This window comes from Eutrigla gurnardus (assembly GCF_963514095.1).
Source record: "Eutrigla gurnardus genome assembly, chromosome: 2".
Classification (NCBI taxonomy): domain Eukaryota; kingdom Metazoa; phylum Chordata; class Actinopteri; order Perciformes; family Triglidae; genus Eutrigla; species Eutrigla gurnardus.
The window spans coordinates 9,277,499-9,297,211 of record NC_139916.1 but is presented as its reverse complement, the minus strand read 5'-3'; the positions used below and the strand labels follow the sequence as shown (position 1 = coordinate 9,297,211).

Sequence of the window (19,713 nt, the reverse complement as noted above, 5' to 3'; positions counted from 1 at the left end):
TCGACAGACTGCTGCCGTTTCCGCGAACGACACAGACCCAGCTCCAAAAACTACATCTTCGCCATTTGTAAAAAGGGGAAAGACTTCTTGCATCAGCGCGTGGACCACACGCTCAACCCGGCAAAGTTAGCGTCAGCTGCTACTTGTCTGTTTAAAAAGTACAATATTGCCACCGTTAACGCCGACAATCGGTCCCAACGTAGCGGAGAAGCTAGTAACGGCCAAATGAAGCTGTTCGTCAGTGAAGGCAACCCGCACTGCCTGAAGGTGTTAGCTGCGTTGGAAGCGACTGGAGTTCAGTGTGACGTCCAATATGTCAACCACGAAGGTAAGCCAGCGTGGCTAGCTTAACACCGGACTGTCAGTCTAATCATAATGGAGTATTATTATTAATCATAATGGCGACTGATAACTTATTATATCTAATGGTTAACTGTTATTTTACGTGTTAACTGAATATGTGTTGTAACTGCCGGTTGTAACTGTGGAACAGCACAGTCAGAATCTGAGAAGCAGCTGGAAAACTCTGAGTGCACACCGCTGTTTTGTTTACTACCGTTTGTTTGTGCAGCCTCGTGTGGCTTTTGTTTAGCAGCCTATTGCTAACGTTACAGGTGTTGTTGAGCTTCTACCTGCGCAGTAGCCGTATAATGGCATACCTGTCATGCCTGGAACAGTCCGGGTTTAGGTCACAAGGATTGGGTTACATTACGTTTTATGGTTGTGTCAGACACAGTCAAATATCTTGTTATTATGTTTGACAACGTACCTTGACAAGAATAACGTGATAATTATCCAGGTATGACATTATTACATAAACAATTAGTCAGACCTTTTACTTAAAGGGAACATTTTTCAGCACAGACTGAATGAAAAATGTATTTTTTTTTAGCCATGCATGCGTTTCCTCTACCTGAACCTGAACCAATCCTTGTCCTTAAGTCTAAACACCTACAATCATTTCAACAGGAGGGAAACACTACTCAATGGGGGGACAAACTTTGGCATAACACCGGCTGTTCATATATACCACATTTTCCCAGTTTCCCCACAGAGACTGCTGGTCTTTGAAGGGTCACGAGGGAATCTGGAAACAGTGAAAGAGTAAAACAACAAGGAGTGATTATATATAGTGCATATAAGGAACAGAAGTCAGACGGTGCCTTAACACCAGCAATGTCACAAAATAATCTAAAGGAAATACAAATTTGAATCCATTTATTCTGAGCTAACTGAGATCAAAAGAGGGGTTGGGGGTTCATTAGATTATAACAGTACCTGAGACCAGTACCAAGACTTAATGCCATCTGTTCTGATTACAACGAGGGGGGGGGGATGTCTTTCCTTCTAAGTTTGTGTTCACCCATGACACCACAGTTGCCTCATTTATGCAAAAGAACAACAAGAATGTCACCTGGCCCTGATCAACAAGTCACAAGAAGCCAACACAGGAAAACAGGACATGATTTTGTGTGATAGATGTTTTTCTCAAAAACGAGTATTGTAAAACCTAAAAAAAATTACACTCTCCCTGCTCTCTGAAACATTTAGGATTAATCATCCATTTATTCATGTCAGGTAGCCGTTTATACATTCTAAATAGATCTGTATTCAACAAAACCCACGGAGTAATCTCTGACCCACAGCTTATGTTTTCCAAAGAGAAGCTTTTATAATGCAAGAAGTCGTCCCTAGGCCAAGTCAGTTCATCATTGTGAATTATTTTCCATCAAGTACCTTTTTAAAACTATTGCCTTAGAGTACTACTGCGACTGAGTGAGGGTATTTCTCAGTAGATGCAGTCTCTTGTGAATCGTCACGTAGATGCTGCTGTGTAAAGGAATTAGATTCCAATTAAATAGTAATACATACCAGCTTTGGGCTTACATCGTGATTGTCTCAGGAATGTCAAAGAGGCTTCACTCTCTCCAGTCCTGGATGTATTCCTCTGGGAGCAGGGGTCACAGAGATGAACAACCCGGGCCATCTGGCACGCAGCGTCAGCGTATGACGTGGACTGTACACAGAGACACATTATGTACAGACAACAGTATTAGGGATGTGGAAGTGCATCATATAAAAGTCACAATGATCTCTTTTTCCAAACATACCAAATTCTATTGTCGACACATCGGTAAAAATGTAGGCATAGTATCATGAATTACAGATTAAGATACATTTCTTGGCTTTATACATGACCTTTGTGTTCTTCATAGTTTATTCTAGTAACAAGTAAAGTATTGAGCCTCATCATTTGATCACAGGATTATCTTTGATGCATCTGAGCAATCTTGTGTTATGAGTTGAAGATGAACAAGCAAAGAATCTCATCAAACTACTCCCTCTGCAGTTGTGTGCATTTCATTTGTTCTTATCGGAGATCTGATTTTATTTTTTATATTTCCAGAGAAAGTGGTGCCCTTCCTCAGCCGTCCAGCCTTGCCAGCACTGCTCCTGCCTAGTGGTCTGCACCTTTTCAGCTCCAATGCCATCTGCCGGTCAGTAGACTGTCGACCTTCCCCGTTAGCAGGGGGGGTGGGGGGTTAAATGAGGACATGCGTTTTGTAATTTGGGTGAACCGATTCTTTTAACCCTGTCAGGGGCCAAAGGAGTGTTTTTTTTCTTATTTTAATGCCAGTTGTGAAATCTCCATGTCATAAGTAATGACCACATATCTGGTATCTACAGTATAAACTGAGGATGGCAACAATATTGGCGAAATGTTAATGCTTTAGTTTGACAATGATAAATTACAATCACATTGTGAAGCACACTTTAATGCACTAATGTGGCAGATATCTGTATTATGCGTGTTTATTACATATAAGATGTTTTTTTTTTAACCAAATAAACTGCAGCTGTTTGACAGGACTTCCTTCTGTTTTTAATTTTAAACCCCTTAGATACCTGTTTGAAGTGAGTGGACAAGATTCCAGTGAGCTTAGCAATCAGTGGCTTGAATGGGAGGCCACAGATCTTCAGGTAAGCTCTGCATAAAACGGACCTTTCAGCTCGCCGGGGAGCCATTGTATAAAAAAAAATGAAACCTCTGAGATGCAAACTATTTTCAGTGTGCGGAATCCTCTTAGTGTTCCTCATTGTGGTGCCAACGGGGACATAAATCCATGCAGTAAATGATTAAAGCTCATGCTCTCAAAAGAACAATGTACTGAGGAATTCTATCGGCATGCTCTGTAGGCTTTAAGGAAATTGTTTAACCTCAGTAATGCTTTTCTGGTTTACTGCTTCATCTAATGTCAATCAATTCTAATGAATCTCTGGTTTGTCTCGTCTGTGTGTGCAGCCTGCGCTGCTGCAGTCCCTTCACATGGCAGTACTGCAGGGGAAAGGATCAGAGGTGCCCAGGGTCCTCCAAGGGCCTCTAAACTACTTGGAGCAAAGCTTGAGCAACGGGAACACGCCATATTTAACTGGGGTACAGCGTCAACGTCTCCTTTTTTTACACTTCCTATTTTCAGTGCCCATTTTGTTGCCATGTATAGTGTTAGATGAGGCTTTTTCAGGCTATATATATATTATATGATCAAGTCAAAAGTTCATGATGCCCCTATGGACGCTCAGCTAAGCTCAGCTGAACATCTCCTCTGTGCCACATCAGGCTCCTCCGGCAATGTTTCTTTTTTTACTTCTTTCAGCTGCTGATTCTGAGCCACTGATGCATTTTCTTTAAAAAAAAAAAAAAAAAAAAAAAAAAGATTAGTCTGGGGAGGAAGCCCCCTTATGTTGCAGATGTGAGTGTGGGTGGGTTTCTGGGGGAGGGGGATCAGTTTTACTGGGGTATTTTCAGCCCCTGTGGCAACAAGTCATCCACATAATGATGTGTGTGTACAGAAATATATTTTCTTAAGTCTCTTGGTGATTGGCATGGCTTGATAAAGATAAAGAAAAGAGGTTGTAAGCAGTGCACACACTTTGAGGAAGTCGCAGCGGTACATATAGTCCATATTTGATGAGATGCAAGTGTACAAACCAATAGCAAGTTCAGGAATTATGTGCATTGACTGCTTAAAACATATTGTGATTTCTGCTGTGTTTCAGGAAGCGGTTTCAGTTGCCGATGTTGTTTTGTGGGCGGCGCTGTACCCCGTTTTAGCCGACTCTTCACTAGCATTAGGTAAGTAATAATAAACTTTAAATTCTTTATCGGCCGTGCAAAATTGTCAATCCATGAACTAGTATTTTTTCGAACTTACCATCTTTCTTTATTTTATCAAATGGCTTACTTTTGTTCCCCATGTTATAACGGTGCAACCATTCACTTCCTTCATTTTCTGCCCCCCCTCCCCCCTTTTCTCCCCTGCCATTTCCCTGCCTCTTTTCCCTTTTTTAAATTATTTTTTGCAGGCGAGCACGCGTCTGTGAAGGCTTGGTTTGACCGTGGGGCTCTTATGCCTAGTTGCCAGTCGGCTGCTCAGAAAGTGCTGCTGGGAAAAGGCCTGCAGGGCATGAGAAGCTACATGCAGAGGCAGCCTGCCCCTCAGAGCAGCCAGTGCAGAGACGCAAAGACATGCAACAGCAACCCTGCTGAGGTATCAGATCATCAGGATGACTATTAGACTCAAAGCATTGTTACCGAACAAAAACACATGCAGGAGGTGCTTCACTGACTAGCTACGCTTTCGCCTCAGGAAACATGTACGCTCTCAGTGAGGTTCCCAAGAAAATGTCTTCTTTATTTTCTCCGAGCTCTATGTGAACAACACAAACACCTTGCAAGACACGTGTGCCGTCACACGTTTCCTTTCCCACATTTCCTCATTTGACTTCACTGTTTTAGGAAGAAAGTTAAAGCACTCAAAAGGGTTGCAACGCTTAAAATTCACCTCACTTAAACTAAGCAAGACTCCTGCAAAGAAGACGCACCCTCCATGTGTGAGTTAACCTGGCTTTACCAAAGCTAAGTCCTGACACCTGTGTTAGGATGTAGACTATTAACATGTAGACGTTACATCACTATTCCTTTATCCTCCGTTCTCTTTGTTGTGTAAGCATGGGAGGATTGGAACAGGTGTTAATCACATTTAGCAGCAGCACTCGCGGTTCCCTGTCAGAGGAAGGTGCACAGTGTGCGCTTCAGCTTTGGGCTTCGGGTTTTAGGTCAAAAGGTCAAGTAGGAGTAGGTGTTACAATTTTAAAACGTGGGAGGTTATTCATAAAGATTGCCCCCGTTATATAAATGATGTTCTTACTTTGTATGTTAAGATTTATTTGACATTTGTCCATCTTTGATTTGTGAATTTGAGCAACTTTTATCTGAGCGAAACATTTGAAGTGGACTTTTGATTTCAGGTTCAATCTTTGTGAGACTTTCTAACACTGGAAATTATAAAAAAAAAAAAAAAAAAAAAATCATGGAAGTAGCCTAAGTGCCTTTTTAGAGTTTTTGACCACAGGGATAATATTTAACAAATTAAAGTTAAAAATAAATGAATAAAAACTACTCACAGATATTACTAACCTTAGATGTTGGTCTGATTCCCAGTTGATGATTCCTTGTTTCTGATTGGTTGTTCAGGCTGACGACGGTGAGCGTGTCGTTTCAGTAGAGGAAATGGAGGCAGCCGCTCTCACCTGGAATAAAGGTTTGAACACCGCTCCAATGGCTGCAGAGAGACAGCATCCCATGTAAGTAATTAAATCACATCACAGAATCACAGCCTTCATGGTAACCCAGCAAGGTATTTCAGTGAATTAACCTAATTTCCTCTAACTCCTGAAAAGTACATTTGTCAACACTAGAAAAGTGAGCCGTGACGTGTTGACATCTGAGAATGCAGACATAACTGTTGTGGAGATACGGGTTAGGAAGATTAATCCTCAAATCTGCTTCTTTTGTTTTTCCATCAGTTTGCCGCAGGAGGGCAAACGAAACCTCCTCGTGACAAGTGCCTTGCCTTACGTCAACAACGTCCCCCACCTGGGCAACATCATTGGCTGCGTCCTCAGCACTGACGTCTTCTGCAGGTCATCTTAATATTGATAATCCTGTACAAAATATTGACATTTTAAAAGCTTTCACACGAGAGCACACGATCTGCAAACCTACAATGTATTTAAAGTCCTTCAATGAAATAATTCTTCCCCACCAACTGGCTATCCACTCTCCCATTCTTCTTCCCTCACCCTGTAATGTCATCTCTGTTTGACACCCTTAGATTGCATTTGTTTTGCTCTTCTTCCTTGCCATCCCCTTATGAGTTACTGCACTGACTCCATGCGTCCTCTCCTGTCAGGTACGGCCGTCTGCGAGGCTGGAACGTGCTGTGTATATGTGGCACAGACGAGTACGGCACAGCAACGGAGAACAAGGCCAGAGAGGAGGGTCTGACACCGCAGGAGATCTGCGACAAATACCACGCCATTCACTCAAGCATCTACGAGTGGTTCCAGATAGACTTTGACTTCTTTGGCAGAACCACAACCGAGAAGCAGACGGAGTAAGTGGAAGGACCTTTTGCTTTTCTTTCATCATACTCAAAGTTAAACAGCAAAGAAAAAGCTAAAGAGAGAATTCTCAAATAATAATCCAGAGCTGGTTTTCCCACCCTGATCCTCTCTGGGTTGCACGTCGTCAAACACGTTTCCATACGTTTACTGTGCAGTTATGCAACATAAGCTCACTATAATCATGCAGTATATACACCGGTGTAAATGTCAGAAGTTCTACTCTGTTAAAGCACAGAGATCATCGACCATGATTGTAGATTATGGGTCATTGCTTACATTTGACATTTACCAAATAGAAGACGCAATGACGAAAATAAATCCAATTTGGAAATCTTAATTTGTCAGGTCCTGTGTGTAACACTGGTGACCTATGAATAGTCAAACTGTCAGGGTTATGCAGAGTAAAAAGGTATTGGACACAAATGCAGATTGAAAAAAACAGAAAAGGTTTATTGAAACAAAGGTAAACTAACAAAACACAGTCAGTCCAAAATTAGATGAAAAGGAAACAGGGATAAGGCAACAGAAGACAAAAACTTACGATTGGGAACAACGGCAGGCGACAAAACTAAAGGAGACAGGAAGGCTGGACCACGAGTAACATGCGACATCAAGACTAGGAATGAACTGACAAGGAGACTGGGGAAACACACTACTCACACCAGGACTGATTGGGAATGGAGCACAGCTGAGCAGACCAGAGGGAAGGCTCACAGGAGTTATCACAGAAGGAGGCAGGGAGACGACGGCACAGGTGAGACACATGAGGCCAGAATGGTAATCAACAGGAGGGCGGGGGAGTCAACACACCAGAAACGAGAGGTTAGCACAAGGAACAGGAAGTAACTAAACAGGAAATCAACGCCACAAGAGACAAAATAAGAGGGGACAACAAACTCTCAAAACACTGTTACGCCGGATGTTCTTTGATAACTGAAATGGTTCGATAGATTAAAGATTTTTGACTTGATTCATCAAAAGTGCTTTGGATATTGGGTCTAACATTTCAGATTGATTCACAAAGTTTCTAGCTAACAGGAAAGAGAAGCATCCGTCTGAATTGGCAAGCAAAATGGGATCGGGAGGGCGGCCTGTGGTGCAGTGGTTAGGGCAGCCGCCCCATGTACAGAGGCTTAACGTCCTGGGCGTGGTGGTCCCGGTTCGACACCTGCCCGGGCCAAATTTCCCGCGTGTCATCTCCCCCTCTCTCCCTGTTTCCACACTGTCTGAAAAAGTAATTAAAAAAGCTTGAACAGTGCTCTAGCCAAAAAAAAAATCTTAAAAAAAAAAAATAGGATCAGGGTTTAATGACTCATTAATAAAAACACATTTGGCAAATTACAAACATTTTGTCCTTGCATCATAGGCAAAACTCCCAAAGTATATTTCAGCTAACCTCAGTTTTCCTTTCAGAATCGCCCAGAATATCTTCTGGAGAATCCACAAGCATGGCTTCTTAGTGGAGGACGTGGTGGAGCAGCTGCGCTGTGAAAGCTGCCAGCGCTTCCTCGCCGACCGCTTCGTAGAAGGCATCTGTCCCCACTGCAGCTACCCAGAAGCTCGCGGCGACCAGTGTGACAAGTGTGGGAGGCTCATCAATGCTGTGGAGCTCAGGGTGAGTTGGAGAAGAGAGAGAATGGCGGCGGTTAGCAGTTTCTATACCATTTCAGTTCAACCATAGTCATCGCCTGCTGTCCTGTCTTCAGGATCCCCAGTGTAAGGTCTGCAGGCAGACTCCTGTCGTCCGCTCCTCTAAACATCTGTTCCTGGACCTGCCAAAGGTAGGCTTCTCCCACTGCATTGTCATACCCTGAGAAATGGCCTGATTAGAAAGTACAAAGTGGAATTCAAAGTCATCTGAAAGGCACTTATCCCGGTTGTCATGTTATCACATAAACGGCTTTATGCTTTTCAGCATTTCTGTTCTTGCTCTTCCTCTCATGCAGCTAGAGCCTCAGTTGGAGCAGTGGCTGGACAAGTCCACCAGCACAGGAGACTGGACAGCAAATGCCAAACAGATCACCCGCTCCTGGGTAAGAGATGGACTCAAACCTCGCTGCATCACCCGGGACCTGCGGTGGGGGACGCCGGTACCTCATCCTGACTTCAAAGAGAAGGTCCGGTATTGTCAATTAAGAGTTTCACATTACAAATCTTTCAATTAGCTTGTTTATAGTTTATTAAAGAGTTGAAAAGTTGCACACGCGCCACTTTTTTTTTTAAATTGAAGCATAATAAAGCCCTACTGTTCAGCTAAATTACCCACTGAGAAGTTAATGAATGCAAACGCTTAATATCTAAGGTCAAGTTCCAATTTGAACTTTGAAAATGAGTTTGCACTTCATTAGCTGTTTACAAATGTTGCAGTGACTGATGATACTACAGTGCTCTCTAATAACACACTGGGAGACTCTATTGGTCTGGAATGTCTAAACACACTGTAACACTGAGTACTTCTTTTAGTACACACCTCTTAAAATCTCCCCAAAACACTAATACATAATAGAAAAAACATTTTTTATTCCTCCTCATCTTTTTTTTAGTGATTCAAATGAGCCAGAATGAATGTCTTTAATACAAAAACCTGTCTCTGTCTCTCTCTCTCTCTCTCTCTCTCTCTCTCTCGCTGCCTCTGCAGGTGTTCTACGTGTGGTTCGACGCCCCCATTGGTTATCTGTCCATTACCGCCAACTACACCGACCAATGGGAGAAGTGGTGGAAGAATCCTCAGCAGGTAACCAACCCCGCCCCAAACCCCTCTCCCCAACACGCATGTCGGACGTTATGAGCCGAGCAGAGCACTGAAGCACGGGTTTGGCACAGATTGCGTCCTCTTTACTACGCCCAATGGGTCTGATTGCTTTTTTCATTGCCCCATCTGGTCTTCTGCACTCTCCATTAAAAATGCAGTGTAATTCCTAGCCCCATATAACCCAAATGCGAAACAGGCGAAGACATTACCTCCTAGATTATGAATAAAATGCACAATCGGCAGCTGCAATGTACACAGAGTATAATGTGTAGCAGGCAATATGGTTCTTTGGACCTTTGGTTGCCATCCACTACTAAATGTTTTCCCTGAGATAAATCAGTCTACCGTAGGTTTTCCTCATTTACTACTTGACATGTGTGTACATACAGTAAGTAGTAGTCAGTTAGCTAGCTTCTTCATTTCCATGTGGACTATATTTAACTCCAAGTTCTACTATAGATCCACCATATCTTCCCCACTCTCTGTGACTCATCTCTCCCCATCTGAAACCCCCAGGATTTAGCTCCTGTTATGTGTGTGTGATGGCCTGCGTTTGCGGAGAGAGGGAGCGATGGGGGTTGGGGAGAGCTGATAAGTCCTCTTTGAACTGGATGATCTCATGATGATATAATATGATGTCATTCCCACACCACAGTGTTGTGTCTCTGCCACTAGGTGGAGCTGTACAACTTCATGGCCAAAGACAACGTGCCGTTCCACAGCGTGGTGTTTCCCTGCTCCCTACTGGGAGCGCAGGACAACTACACTCTGGTCAACCACCTCGTTGCCACTGGTAAGCACTTATTTCAACTGATGTCTCTAGTTGATGTGTTATATTAATACTTAAGGTTCAGCTTTGTCAGCAACTTAAACATCACCTTCCCCACAGAGTATCTGAATTATGAGGACACAAAGTTCTCCAAGAGCCGTGGCGTGGGCGTGTTTGGAGACATGGCCATGGACACGGGCATCCCGTCTGATGTGTGGCGGTTCTACCTGCTGTATGTGCGTCCGGAGGGTCAGGATTCAGCCTTCTCCTGGGCTGACATGGCCCTGAAGAACAACTCAGAGCTGCTCAACAACTTGGGCAACTTCATCAACAGGTTTAGTGATATTCATGGTTTCAAATTAGTTCCTTTGTTCTATATATGTGATAAGAAATAGTTCTTTCCCCAATGACCCCAACGACGTAACCTGCACCAAACCCCTCATGCTACTTGTTCCCAGCCATCTGATGTACTGTTTCTTTTTCTTTTTAAATGGTTTTGATCTGCTGAAATTAGTCACCAGTAAAAATTGGGGCAATCCACCTCAAGTTGCTCACATTTTGTACAAAGTAAGTTTCACTCATAAAGTAAATACGCAGCAAAACTGTCATCCGGTCTAATTAACAACTAAGTTTTCAGATTGTTGTACTCATTGGAAAAAAAAAAAAAAAGTCTGTCAGAGCTTTAACTATTACAAGAGGCTCACCCTAGTTTGCTAAATTTGTTTGGGATGGCGTAATTTAGCCCCAATTACATCGCCTCAAATGATTTTTAAAAGATCAGGGTTAAATCCCACATCAAAGATTTTTCTAAGCAGCTTTTTTTTTTTCAAAGTACCTTGATCTTCAAAATTGGTCTCGGGCAGCAACGTTGATGCCTAATTGGTTCAAAAATATCTTGTAGATTGCATCCAGCCTTAGGTGTTTGAGGTAGTAAGTATTCTGCTTCAGAAAAGAAGGATTTCTGTCCTTGCCTGGAACCAGTCACTAAATCACTACATCATTAGCGACAGTATGTGTCCGTCTTAGGCCTGCCTTTTTCAAATTCATTACCGTTTCCGGGCGGTGGTGTTCCAGCTAATCGCTGTTTTCAGTTGAAACACTGACTGTCAATAATTTAAGCTTGACAAACTGAAATGATTTTATTGATTAGGATGACTCAGGATGATTGTTATTATAACAGTAAGAATACTGCCCTTTATTTTCCCAAGAGGGGAAAATGCGTTAGTATTTGTCTTCGTTAATTAGTTCCAGTCATTAAAAGAATCAAACAAATAAAAGAACGCAGGTCGTACGAAATTCTTGCTCACGCATCAAAATCACAGCTCATTGTAGATTTGACAGTGGGCTGGCAGACCTTCCTCAGAGGCTGAGAGATGTGTAAAATATAGAACAGTCTGTTGCATCAGGCGTGACACAAAAAAAACCACGTTCTCACTACCAACATCTTCCTGATGTACACATAAAACTCATTCGGAAAATGAATGGCTACAGGCTCAGCCACCATGTAGAGGCGGTTAAGGAGCTGGGATGAGGCTCGCTGCAGCTCAGTGTTGTGTTAGTTTACACCAGCAGAGCAGTGTATCTCATCTGGCAACAAAATCTATAATTTATAAACAATTAGCAAGTCAAGTAACGTGCCCTTCTCTCGGTTTGCTCTCCCTCTCACTTGCCCAGTTTCTCCAGCTCCATTCCCACATTTTTCCCTGACCCCCCATTCCTTTTTTTTTTTTTTAAATGGAAGTCTCATTAAAACCTCCTTCACCCTCTCTCCTCCAGAGCTGGCATGTTTGTCACTAAGTTCTTTGAGGGCTGCGTGCCTGCGATGGAGCTCCAGCAGGAAGATAAGAAGCTCCTGGCTCTGGTGGGCTGGGAGCTGCAGCAGTACATCCAGCTCATGGACAAAGTCAAGTAAGACTAATCGACTCACAGCGATTTCAAATTATACAAATTTGAAATTGTCAGTCAAGATTAAACGCACACTTCTGAAGTAGATTCTACGTGATGGGTCTGCGGTCAATGTAATCGTCAAATTTTCTCCACCAGAATTCGTGATGCTCTGAGACACATTCTCAACATCTCTCGCCATGGCAACCAGTACATTCAAGTCAATGAGCCCTGGAAGAACATCAAGGGAGGAGACGCAGAAAGGTGAGAAGACCTTGAGCAGTTTAACACAATCTTAACCGCTGTAGATTTATACAAGGTCGATGGATCGGTGTTGCAAGTGTGTGAATTCTCATTTAATATTAAAACGGCGACGGCTGCTTTATTCACCGCTGTATGTTAAAGGACAGTTCACCCCAAAATCAAAAAAGTATGCTTCCTATTGCCTGTAGTGATTTATCAGTCTAGATTGTTTTGGTGTGAGTTGCCTAGTTTGGGTGATATCGGCCAAATGTCTGCCTTTTAATTTGATTTCGCAGGGATTGAGTTCATTCTTCGGCGAAATAAATATTTAGAATGAATAGCCAACTAGAAGATCCGTAGTAGGGATGTCATTTCTGTCCACTTTAAGACAAACATTCAGATTCATGACGTGTCTGACTGATCCGTCTGTCCTCATCCAGGCAGCGTGCCGGCACAGTCACCGGTGTGTCGGTGAACATCGCCTGCTTGCTGTCGGTGATGCTGCTGCCGTACATGCCAACAGTCAGCCAGACCATCAGGGATCAACTCAACGCCCCTCAGTCTTGCGTCAATACCATGTTGCAAGGCACCGGCACATTCGTGCGCTCCCTGAGCGCCGGCCACCGCATTGGCACCGTGAGTATGACCCGAGAAAGTACACACACACACACACACGGTTCATACGTACGAAGCCGCGGAGCATCCTGTATGTCGACGCTGGGTGATACAATGAGGATGCAACATTCTGTCAGTATTTCAGTACTCTCGAGAACATTGGAGTCATGTGAACACACACACACACACACACACTCTTAAGAATAATAGCCTAGACGGGGTTTCGAGGCCTCAGCCCGCAAACAGCAAGTTTCTCTCAGGCCACTTGTCCCTTCGGGCCTAATTGCGGTGACCAGTGTCTGCAGCAGCCTGCCAACGCTGCATTCGATCTCCAAGCCTATAGCGAGTCGTGACTGAGGTCTCCAGAAGGGGAGCAGCAGACAGACATATTCTATCGTCCCACTAATGCATCATACACAGTACTCGTGTGTGTGCACAAGTTCTCCGACAAATCACGAAATGCTGCATTGAAGAGTGATCGTGATCGAAAAAATCTGCAACCTTCCCATACGTAGCTATCTCCGTACTTACTTGCATAATCATCTTTGTTCAAAGACGAGCACAGAGCCCCCAGCTTAAATTTTCCAGCTACACTGGCCTTGGGCTGGAATCCACAATCGCAAACTTTTCAAATATTCCTGCATGTCTCCTTTTGAATTTTCTGCCTTTTCATTCCCCCTCGCCAACGCCCTTTTATTCCCAGGTCAGTCCGTTGTTCCAGAAACTGGAGGTGGACCAGATTGAGGCTTTGAAGAAGCGATTTGGTGGACAGCAGGTATTTGATGTTTATGACGCCTAATGGTCTCCGCATGAGTTCAGTCTGGTCTTGTAGTAATATAGGTTGACTATTTATGAATAATGAAATGAGAAAGAATTGATAATGCATGGCCGTTCTGAGGCTTCTGTGAGGACTCTCGACCCTGAATATGAATTTGCATGTAATTGGAGTATCGCACGATAAATATGATGTCTTACACATCCGTCATATAGATAAGAAATAATCCCTCTCCTAACCTTCTCCTCGACTGCCTGCCTCTAGCCTGATGATGATGAACCGCCTAAAAAAAAGGTATCGAGTGGTTTTTGTTTGGGAAGAGTCCACACCGGTTATGCCGTGTCGATTGATTAGCGCATGCCTTCACTAACACTATTGTGTCCTCATCCCCGTGTGTCCAGTGTGATTCACACTTCCAACATTCCGTCAACGTTTTGAGTGATGCATGTTGTCTGAAATTAAATAAGTCCCCCGCTAGAAAATAATAACCATCAAAACGGCTCAAATTCAAAAAAACGTCTTCATCTGTCTGTCACCACCCTCAGACGACAGCTCAGCGCGCCGGCAGCAGTCAGCCCGCCACCGTGCCAACTCCCGCTCCCGCTCCTGCTGCAGCGATGGCGGCGATGGCGGCGACGGCGATGGCGGCGACGGCGACGGCGGCGGACCCAGAAAAAGCCAAGCAGCTCACACAGGCTGTGACTGAGCAGGTGAGACCGCGGGCTAGTGGAAACACACTGTTGAGAAATAAACTGTAAACCCCATTCAAAATATTTTTGTGGGGCATTTTGGAATCAATAATCCGTCATTTGATCAGAACTATACGCATGTTTTCCCCCAATAAGATTATTTTAATTGTATAATTGCCTTTTCTTTAAAATAATATTCGCAAAAGAATCACGGATGTCTTTTTTCAAAAAGCAACCAAAGCGATCGCCGTGAAAATCTAATCGCACGAAACAAACGGCTGGCCGCTGATTTAAAAAGCTACATCTAATCAGTATCTGTTTGAAAAATTATCTGGTAATGCTTACGTTTGTAATCAATTTATAAACCGATTTTATCTCCAAATTTATGATCTTTGAATTTTATGTTTTACTTCCTACATAAATTCAGCAGTTACATTTTTGGGAATCAAATGTTTAATCTGGTCTTTACGCGCCAAGACAGATGCGTATATTTACAAATGTACAAATTGTCGCCTTAGCTGCCGACCTTTAATTGGCCGTATGAGCTGAAGTATTTATTCAAATACAAATTTAGGTGTGAGCAATGGCTTCAACCCTGACATTTTATCCACCACAGGGAGAAAAGGTGCGGGCGCTCAAAGCCCAGAAGGCGGAGAAGGCGACGATCACAGCGGAGGTGGCCAAACTGTTGGACCTTAAGAAACAGCTGGCTCTGGCCGAGGGGAAGAGCCCTGAGCCTGCACCTCAGAAGGGCAAGAAGAAGTGAGACAGGGAGAAAAAAAAGTGAAAGCAAAATGATGGAGGTTAGTGAGAGGAAGGGAAGAGTAGACTGGTTTGAGGTATGATTGTGGAGAATGGGAACAAGATGTACACTAAGAGAGAGATGAGGGTATTAGCTTAAGGCAAAGCCGTGACAGGATCTAAGACAATGTGGTATTGGCACCGAGGACTAATGAAATGCTGGATAGGCCGACAGGGAAATGAAAACACACAAAGAGGGAGTCAAATGAATACAGCTACAGAATGGAGGGATTTTGCCAAATCCCTACACCAAAAGAAACTGATTTTATACTCTCCCTGTGATAGAGTCAGCATACGATATTAGCGTCGGAAGGTGTGTTGCACATTTTAAGATGCTTTTTTTTATATCCTCTGGAAATTGTTTTTTTTTTTTGTTCTTCTCCCCATTTGCTACAAATACCTTTTTTGGATCCAGAAAATAAATTAAGTTCAGCCGGAAATTGTCTTTACTGCCCTTTTCTTAATTACCTCTAGTTTACAAAAATAATTAATTCACAGAGGCAAACAAATAAAAATTACATGACACAAAAAAATTTCATATCATTTTCTTTTATTGCAAATTTGGGATTACAATGAAGGATAAAATAAGTGGTATGGTAAAATACGTGTATTTGATGCCATCAATGATAAAAGCCATGCATAATATTCTACAATTAACAATTAATGAGACTGCAATGAGAAAATAATGTTGGATATGTTGGCATTTTACAGTACAAGCCATTACAGTACAATTGTGTATATATATTACAGCATTATATAAAAATAGGAAATCAGGGTAGAACAACTTGTGATAATTCCTCCGCAAATTTCCATATTGATAGAAAAGGTCAGCTTAGAAAGTATAGCCGGGTCCTATTACTTTATCTAAATACACACACACAAGCCATGGGTTATAAAAACGTAAGAAAGCTTATCAATTCTCTCCCAAAAAATCACTCTCTCATACTCACACTGCACTGGGCACTTTCAGACTTTTCCTGAGCTCCTAAACTCTCCACAAATTGGGGCAAATAATCTCAAATTGCAGCCCTTAACATAGGAGTTACAATTATTGCAAAATGGTGGGAATGGATGACGATGAAATGCACTCAATTAATGTTCCTTTCTGTCCAACGTACAAATCATCAAATGTTCACAAGCATTATTCCTGCCGTCCTATCTGATGGAAATTAGTTAGGCGTTCTTTAAAATGACAAACATCCATTAAAACCACAGTATCATTAGCACTTAAGAGCTTTCTGTTCTTCCTTTCCCTTTATACATGCTGAGTCTTTCTGTTTGCCGCATTGCTGTTGCAGCCCTTTCTCTGTTCCTTTTCTTGTCTTGACTTTCATCACTTTCCTATTTCTTGCCATTTTTAAGCACTACATTTTCCCCAAATCCTCTCTTATAAAATACATCTTTGGTTTCCATCCTTTCCTGTCTAAGAGGCATTTCATGACCACCATATTACCTTTCCCACCACCGCTTATTCCAATTCTGAAGGACCTGTCATCATTTATTCCTGTCTTTCATTTTCTCCTCATTTCCTCGTGTTGACTAGTCTCTCTATCAGGGCTCTACGTGTCCTCTGTACCTCCTCTCCCAGCCTGTCAATCTCCGCTTTCAGGCGCTCGTTCTGCTCCGTCAGCTCCTGTACCTTCCTCTCGTTGTCCTGCTCTCTTTCTTTGCGACTCTTTTTGGCCGATGAAAAGGATGAGGACGTGTGCTGCGTGGAGGAGGCGAAAGAGGACAAGGCACTGTTGGTCCTCTCGCTGGTGGTCCGCTTGCGTTTTCCCAGGTGTGAGGAAGGGTAGGCGGAGGGAGAAGAGACGGGTGAGGAGGGAGAGGAACAATTTTGAGATGGGGACTGGGAGGCTGAGGAGGAGCAGGATGGAGAATCGGGGACACAGGGCAGTTCCTCCTCGCTGGCTGAGGGAGATGCAGGTTGGACATTAGCAGCTTGGTGTTGTTGATGGTGGTGGTAATAATAGCCGCCGCTGATCACCACTCCGCTCGGATCCACCATTCCCACTCCTCCTTCACTCAGCAACTCAAAAAACTCTGGAGGCAGCAGATCACTGCCGCCTCCCGTCGAGCTATCTCCACTTCTCCCACTCTCAGCCTCCGTCCGCCGCTCTTCTGCAACGGCTGGACTCATGCAGGAGGAGGAGGACGAAGAGGAGGAGGAGGATGAGGTGTGATGCAGAGGCTGGGTGTTGTGAATCTCCTCTTTGGTCCTCTGGACACCCTCGCCCCACGTCTGGCCCCCGTCCGTCAGCCACGTCAGAGAACAACTCTCCAGAACATCCAGAAACTCCGGCTCTTTCTGCAAAACGGAAGACAGTCAACAATCTGCCAAAACATGTCAAATATCACAGTAGAAGTTCTATCACTTCACCTAGAATGTGAATGGAATCTTGTTCACAATGGTTAAACAAACCTAAAAAAAAGGGAAATATTAACCGAAATACAACGGACGACATACACTCGCACTCATCGTGGGTTTGATAACCATTTCATTCTTCAAGCTACTGACCTCGGTGCATGTGGGGGCACGTGCCAGTTTTGCCCCTCCCGTGTCGGAGCCCAGAATATCCTGCAGGTCCTCATACCACGCCTCCAACTCTGCACCACACAACGGCCCCACGCCAGGGGGGTACGGCGGGGGCAGGTGTAGCCACTCGGCAGTCATCTCGCCAGTCAGTCGCAACACACAGGTACTCGGCCACACGGTTCACACTGGACCTGAGGGGGGGGGGGGAGGGGGTGCAGCACGTTACATAGGCGACACGTCACAGAAACTCCACCTCGTTTGTTTTTCACTGTACCGCAACTGGTCCACATATAGTTTGTAGGTATGCAGTGATACAGGATGGTGTTTAACCTTATCTGTATAATTATGCCACAATTTAAAAAAAAAAAAACTACACCAAAGAATGGTATATTGTGTAAACCACTTAATTGTGAAATTACTTCACTGCATTTGAATATTCAAAATATGTATTAAAATGAATTAAATCAAAATCTTAACACCACAAACACGTAGCATTCAGAATGGAAAAAAGCCTTACCTTTTAGAAAGTCTCCGTTAATCAAGTCTGCCAATTTGTCGGAGATAGCTTGTCCCAACAATTCTGAAAGGGGACAAAAAAATCCTGTATGGGTTAATCTTTACAATATACACATAAAAACATGTCTTATGAAGGCTGGAATTTGCTGAGATTTCAGAATCAAATTGATGATTTGCACAAATACAGAGCAAGCTCGGTCAGGGATCAAAATGTGCCTTCAATGAAACAATAATGATTTGGAAAAAACTCATACATTGTCGATAACTGTTAGAATGTTCATCATGGACGGAGAAAATTAAATTCCCCTCACTCAAGTCTTGTAAACAAAGACCAAAATGTTCTCAATTGCGCCCCCTGGTTTCTACGGTCCTCAAAGCACCCTGGGATCGATAAACAAGTAACAGCGACTGGATCCTTATATTGATTTATCCATGTCTGACAATCAGCTCTATCGCTTTTGTTTTCAATTACTTAAAGCTGTCAAAAACACACGAATAAAAAGTCGTCATCGTAATCATTAATATGATTATTGTAGAAAAAGCCTGTAATTGAAACATTTAATTAGAACGTTCGCTTTACTCCTTTTAATGTGCAAATATATTTTTTAGAAAAATAAATTAAATTCTCATACAAGTATAGAGTTGGCAGTGATGTGAATAAATAAATTACAATAGTGATAAATAAATCCTCTTTAACTTGATGTCTCTGTGTGAGATCAGGCGTTGAAACTTTGGTTTGATAAATAAAAACCAATGATTATCTGGAAAAAAAAATACATATTTACATATATAGATTTATATTTTAGTGTTCTAAATTGTAATATTTTCTTCTTTAGTTGGGCTACATGTCCACAGTAAGCCAAGACAATTACGTCATGGAAATGTAAGTCCAGCAGGAGGAATGGGCGAAACAAAAGGAAACGTAGAGGGGAAAAAATGTGTTCGGAGGAGGAAAACAGATCTACATGAACATGTACTCATTCAGTGGTCAACATTTACAATTAAATATGGCTTTATTGAAAGTGTGAAAGACATATTAGCCGTCCAAAAATAAAAGACCTTCCGTTTTCGAGTCACTATCAAACGTCACGCGGAGTAGACCGATATCTGTCATTTTATTCAAACGAACACAACACTTTATAAAATAAGTATAGGACGTTGTGGCGCGAAACTCACAAAAAAAAACGTTTATCATGTTCAACGGTCGAAACCCTTCTTTTAAAAAAAAAAACTTCCTATCTTCAAGACCGGCCGAGCTTTTGACAACTTGTCACACCGCGACAGACAACACACAGAAACAACACCATGTGAAATGTGATGGATTAAGACAACTGTTATTCTATAAATGGCACTGGGATATCTGCCAAAAAAACATGTTTTTTTTCTTTTTCCTTCCCAGTCTCGTTACACGAGACCACTTCCAAGTTAGATAGCCGTTACTCGCCCGAAAAGACCGGGCAACAGCGACCAACAAGCAGCCAAAACTCTCGACAAGAATGTCCACTTACCCTTTTTCTTTTATTCGCTCGCCTTCTCGACTGTCTTGAACTCGAATGTGGATGTTTTAGTAAAAATTGGTGATAGCTCATGTTAACCATTGTTCAGTCTTGACAGCTGAATGTGATTCTTCGGAAACTCCCGGTGGTGTTTATATTGAGCGCGGGG

At 42.9% G+C, this 19,713-nt stretch overlaps 2 protein-coding genes across 3 annotated transcripts; one reads left to right on the top strand and one right to left on the bottom strand.

Moving 5' to 3' along the window:
- Nucleotides 1–85: 85 nt before the first annotated feature.
- mars1 (methionyl-tRNA synthetase 1) lies at nt 86–15,436 on the top strand. Of its 2 annotated transcripts, XM_084036825.1 has the most exons (22): nt 86–328; nt 2,408–2,498; nt 2,904–2,982; nt 3,305–3,436; nt 4,060–4,135; nt 4,366–4,550; nt 5,537–5,646; nt 5,869–5,985; nt 6,255–6,458; nt 7,882–8,083; nt 8,175–8,249; nt 8,415–8,585; nt 9,107–9,202; nt 9,896–10,013; nt 10,110–10,323; nt 11,766–11,897; nt 12,033–12,137; nt 12,557–12,752; nt 13,435–13,506; nt 13,771–13,800; nt 14,052–14,216; nt 14,812–15,436. In XM_084036825.1, the coding sequence occupies exons 1-22, from the start codon at nt 226–228 to the stop codon at nt 14,959–14,961; spliced, it is 2,823 nt and encodes a 940-aa protein (XP_083892951.1). In that variant the 5' UTR covers nt 86–225; the 3' UTR covers nt 14,962–15,436. The 2 variants fall into 2 exon arrangements, with proteins under 2 accessions (XP_083892951.1, XP_083892952.1); XM_084036826.1 differs by lacking the exon at nt 13,771–13,800.
- A 93-nt stretch (nt 15,437–15,529) lies between these two features.
- Nucleotides 15,530–19,713, bottom strand: ddit3 (DNA-damage-inducible transcript 3). Its single transcript, XM_084036846.1, has 4 exons — nt 19,557–19,713; nt 18,050–18,112; nt 17,515–17,723; nt 15,530–17,304 (listed from the first exon to the last, which is right to left on the bottom strand). The coding sequence occupies exons 3-4, from the start codon at nt 17,668–17,670 to the stop codon at nt 16,519–16,521; spliced, it is 942 nt and encodes a 313-aa protein (XP_083892972.1). The 5' UTR covers nt 17,671–17,723; nt 18,050–18,112; nt 19,557–19,713; the 3' UTR covers nt 15,530–16,518.

What these genes read in the sequence shown, in the direction of transcription:
- mars1 (XM_084036825.1), top strand. Translation starts at nt 226, where the DNA reads ATGAAGCTGTTCGTCAGTGAAGGCAACCCGCACTGCCTGAAGGTGTTA. An exon ending in CGACTCTTCACTAGCATTAG is followed by an intron (nt 4,136 to 4,365) that starts GTAAGTAATAAT and finishes TATTTTTTGCAG; the next exon opens with GCGAGCACGCGTCTGTGAAG. An exon ending in AGCACTGACGTCTTCTGCAG is followed by an intron (nt 5,986 to 6,254) that starts GTCATCTTAATA and finishes CTCTCCTGTCAG; the next exon opens with GTACGGCCGTCTGCGAGGCT.
- ddit3 (XM_084036846.1), bottom strand. Translation starts at nt 17,670, where the DNA reads ATGACTGCCGAGTGGCTACACCTGCCCCCGCCGTACCCCCCTGGCGTG. An exon ending in GTGCCCCCACATGCACCGAG is followed by an intron (nt 17,305 to 17,514) that starts GTCAGTAGCTTG and finishes TCCGTTTTGCAG; the next exon opens with AAAGAGCCGGAGTTTCTGGA.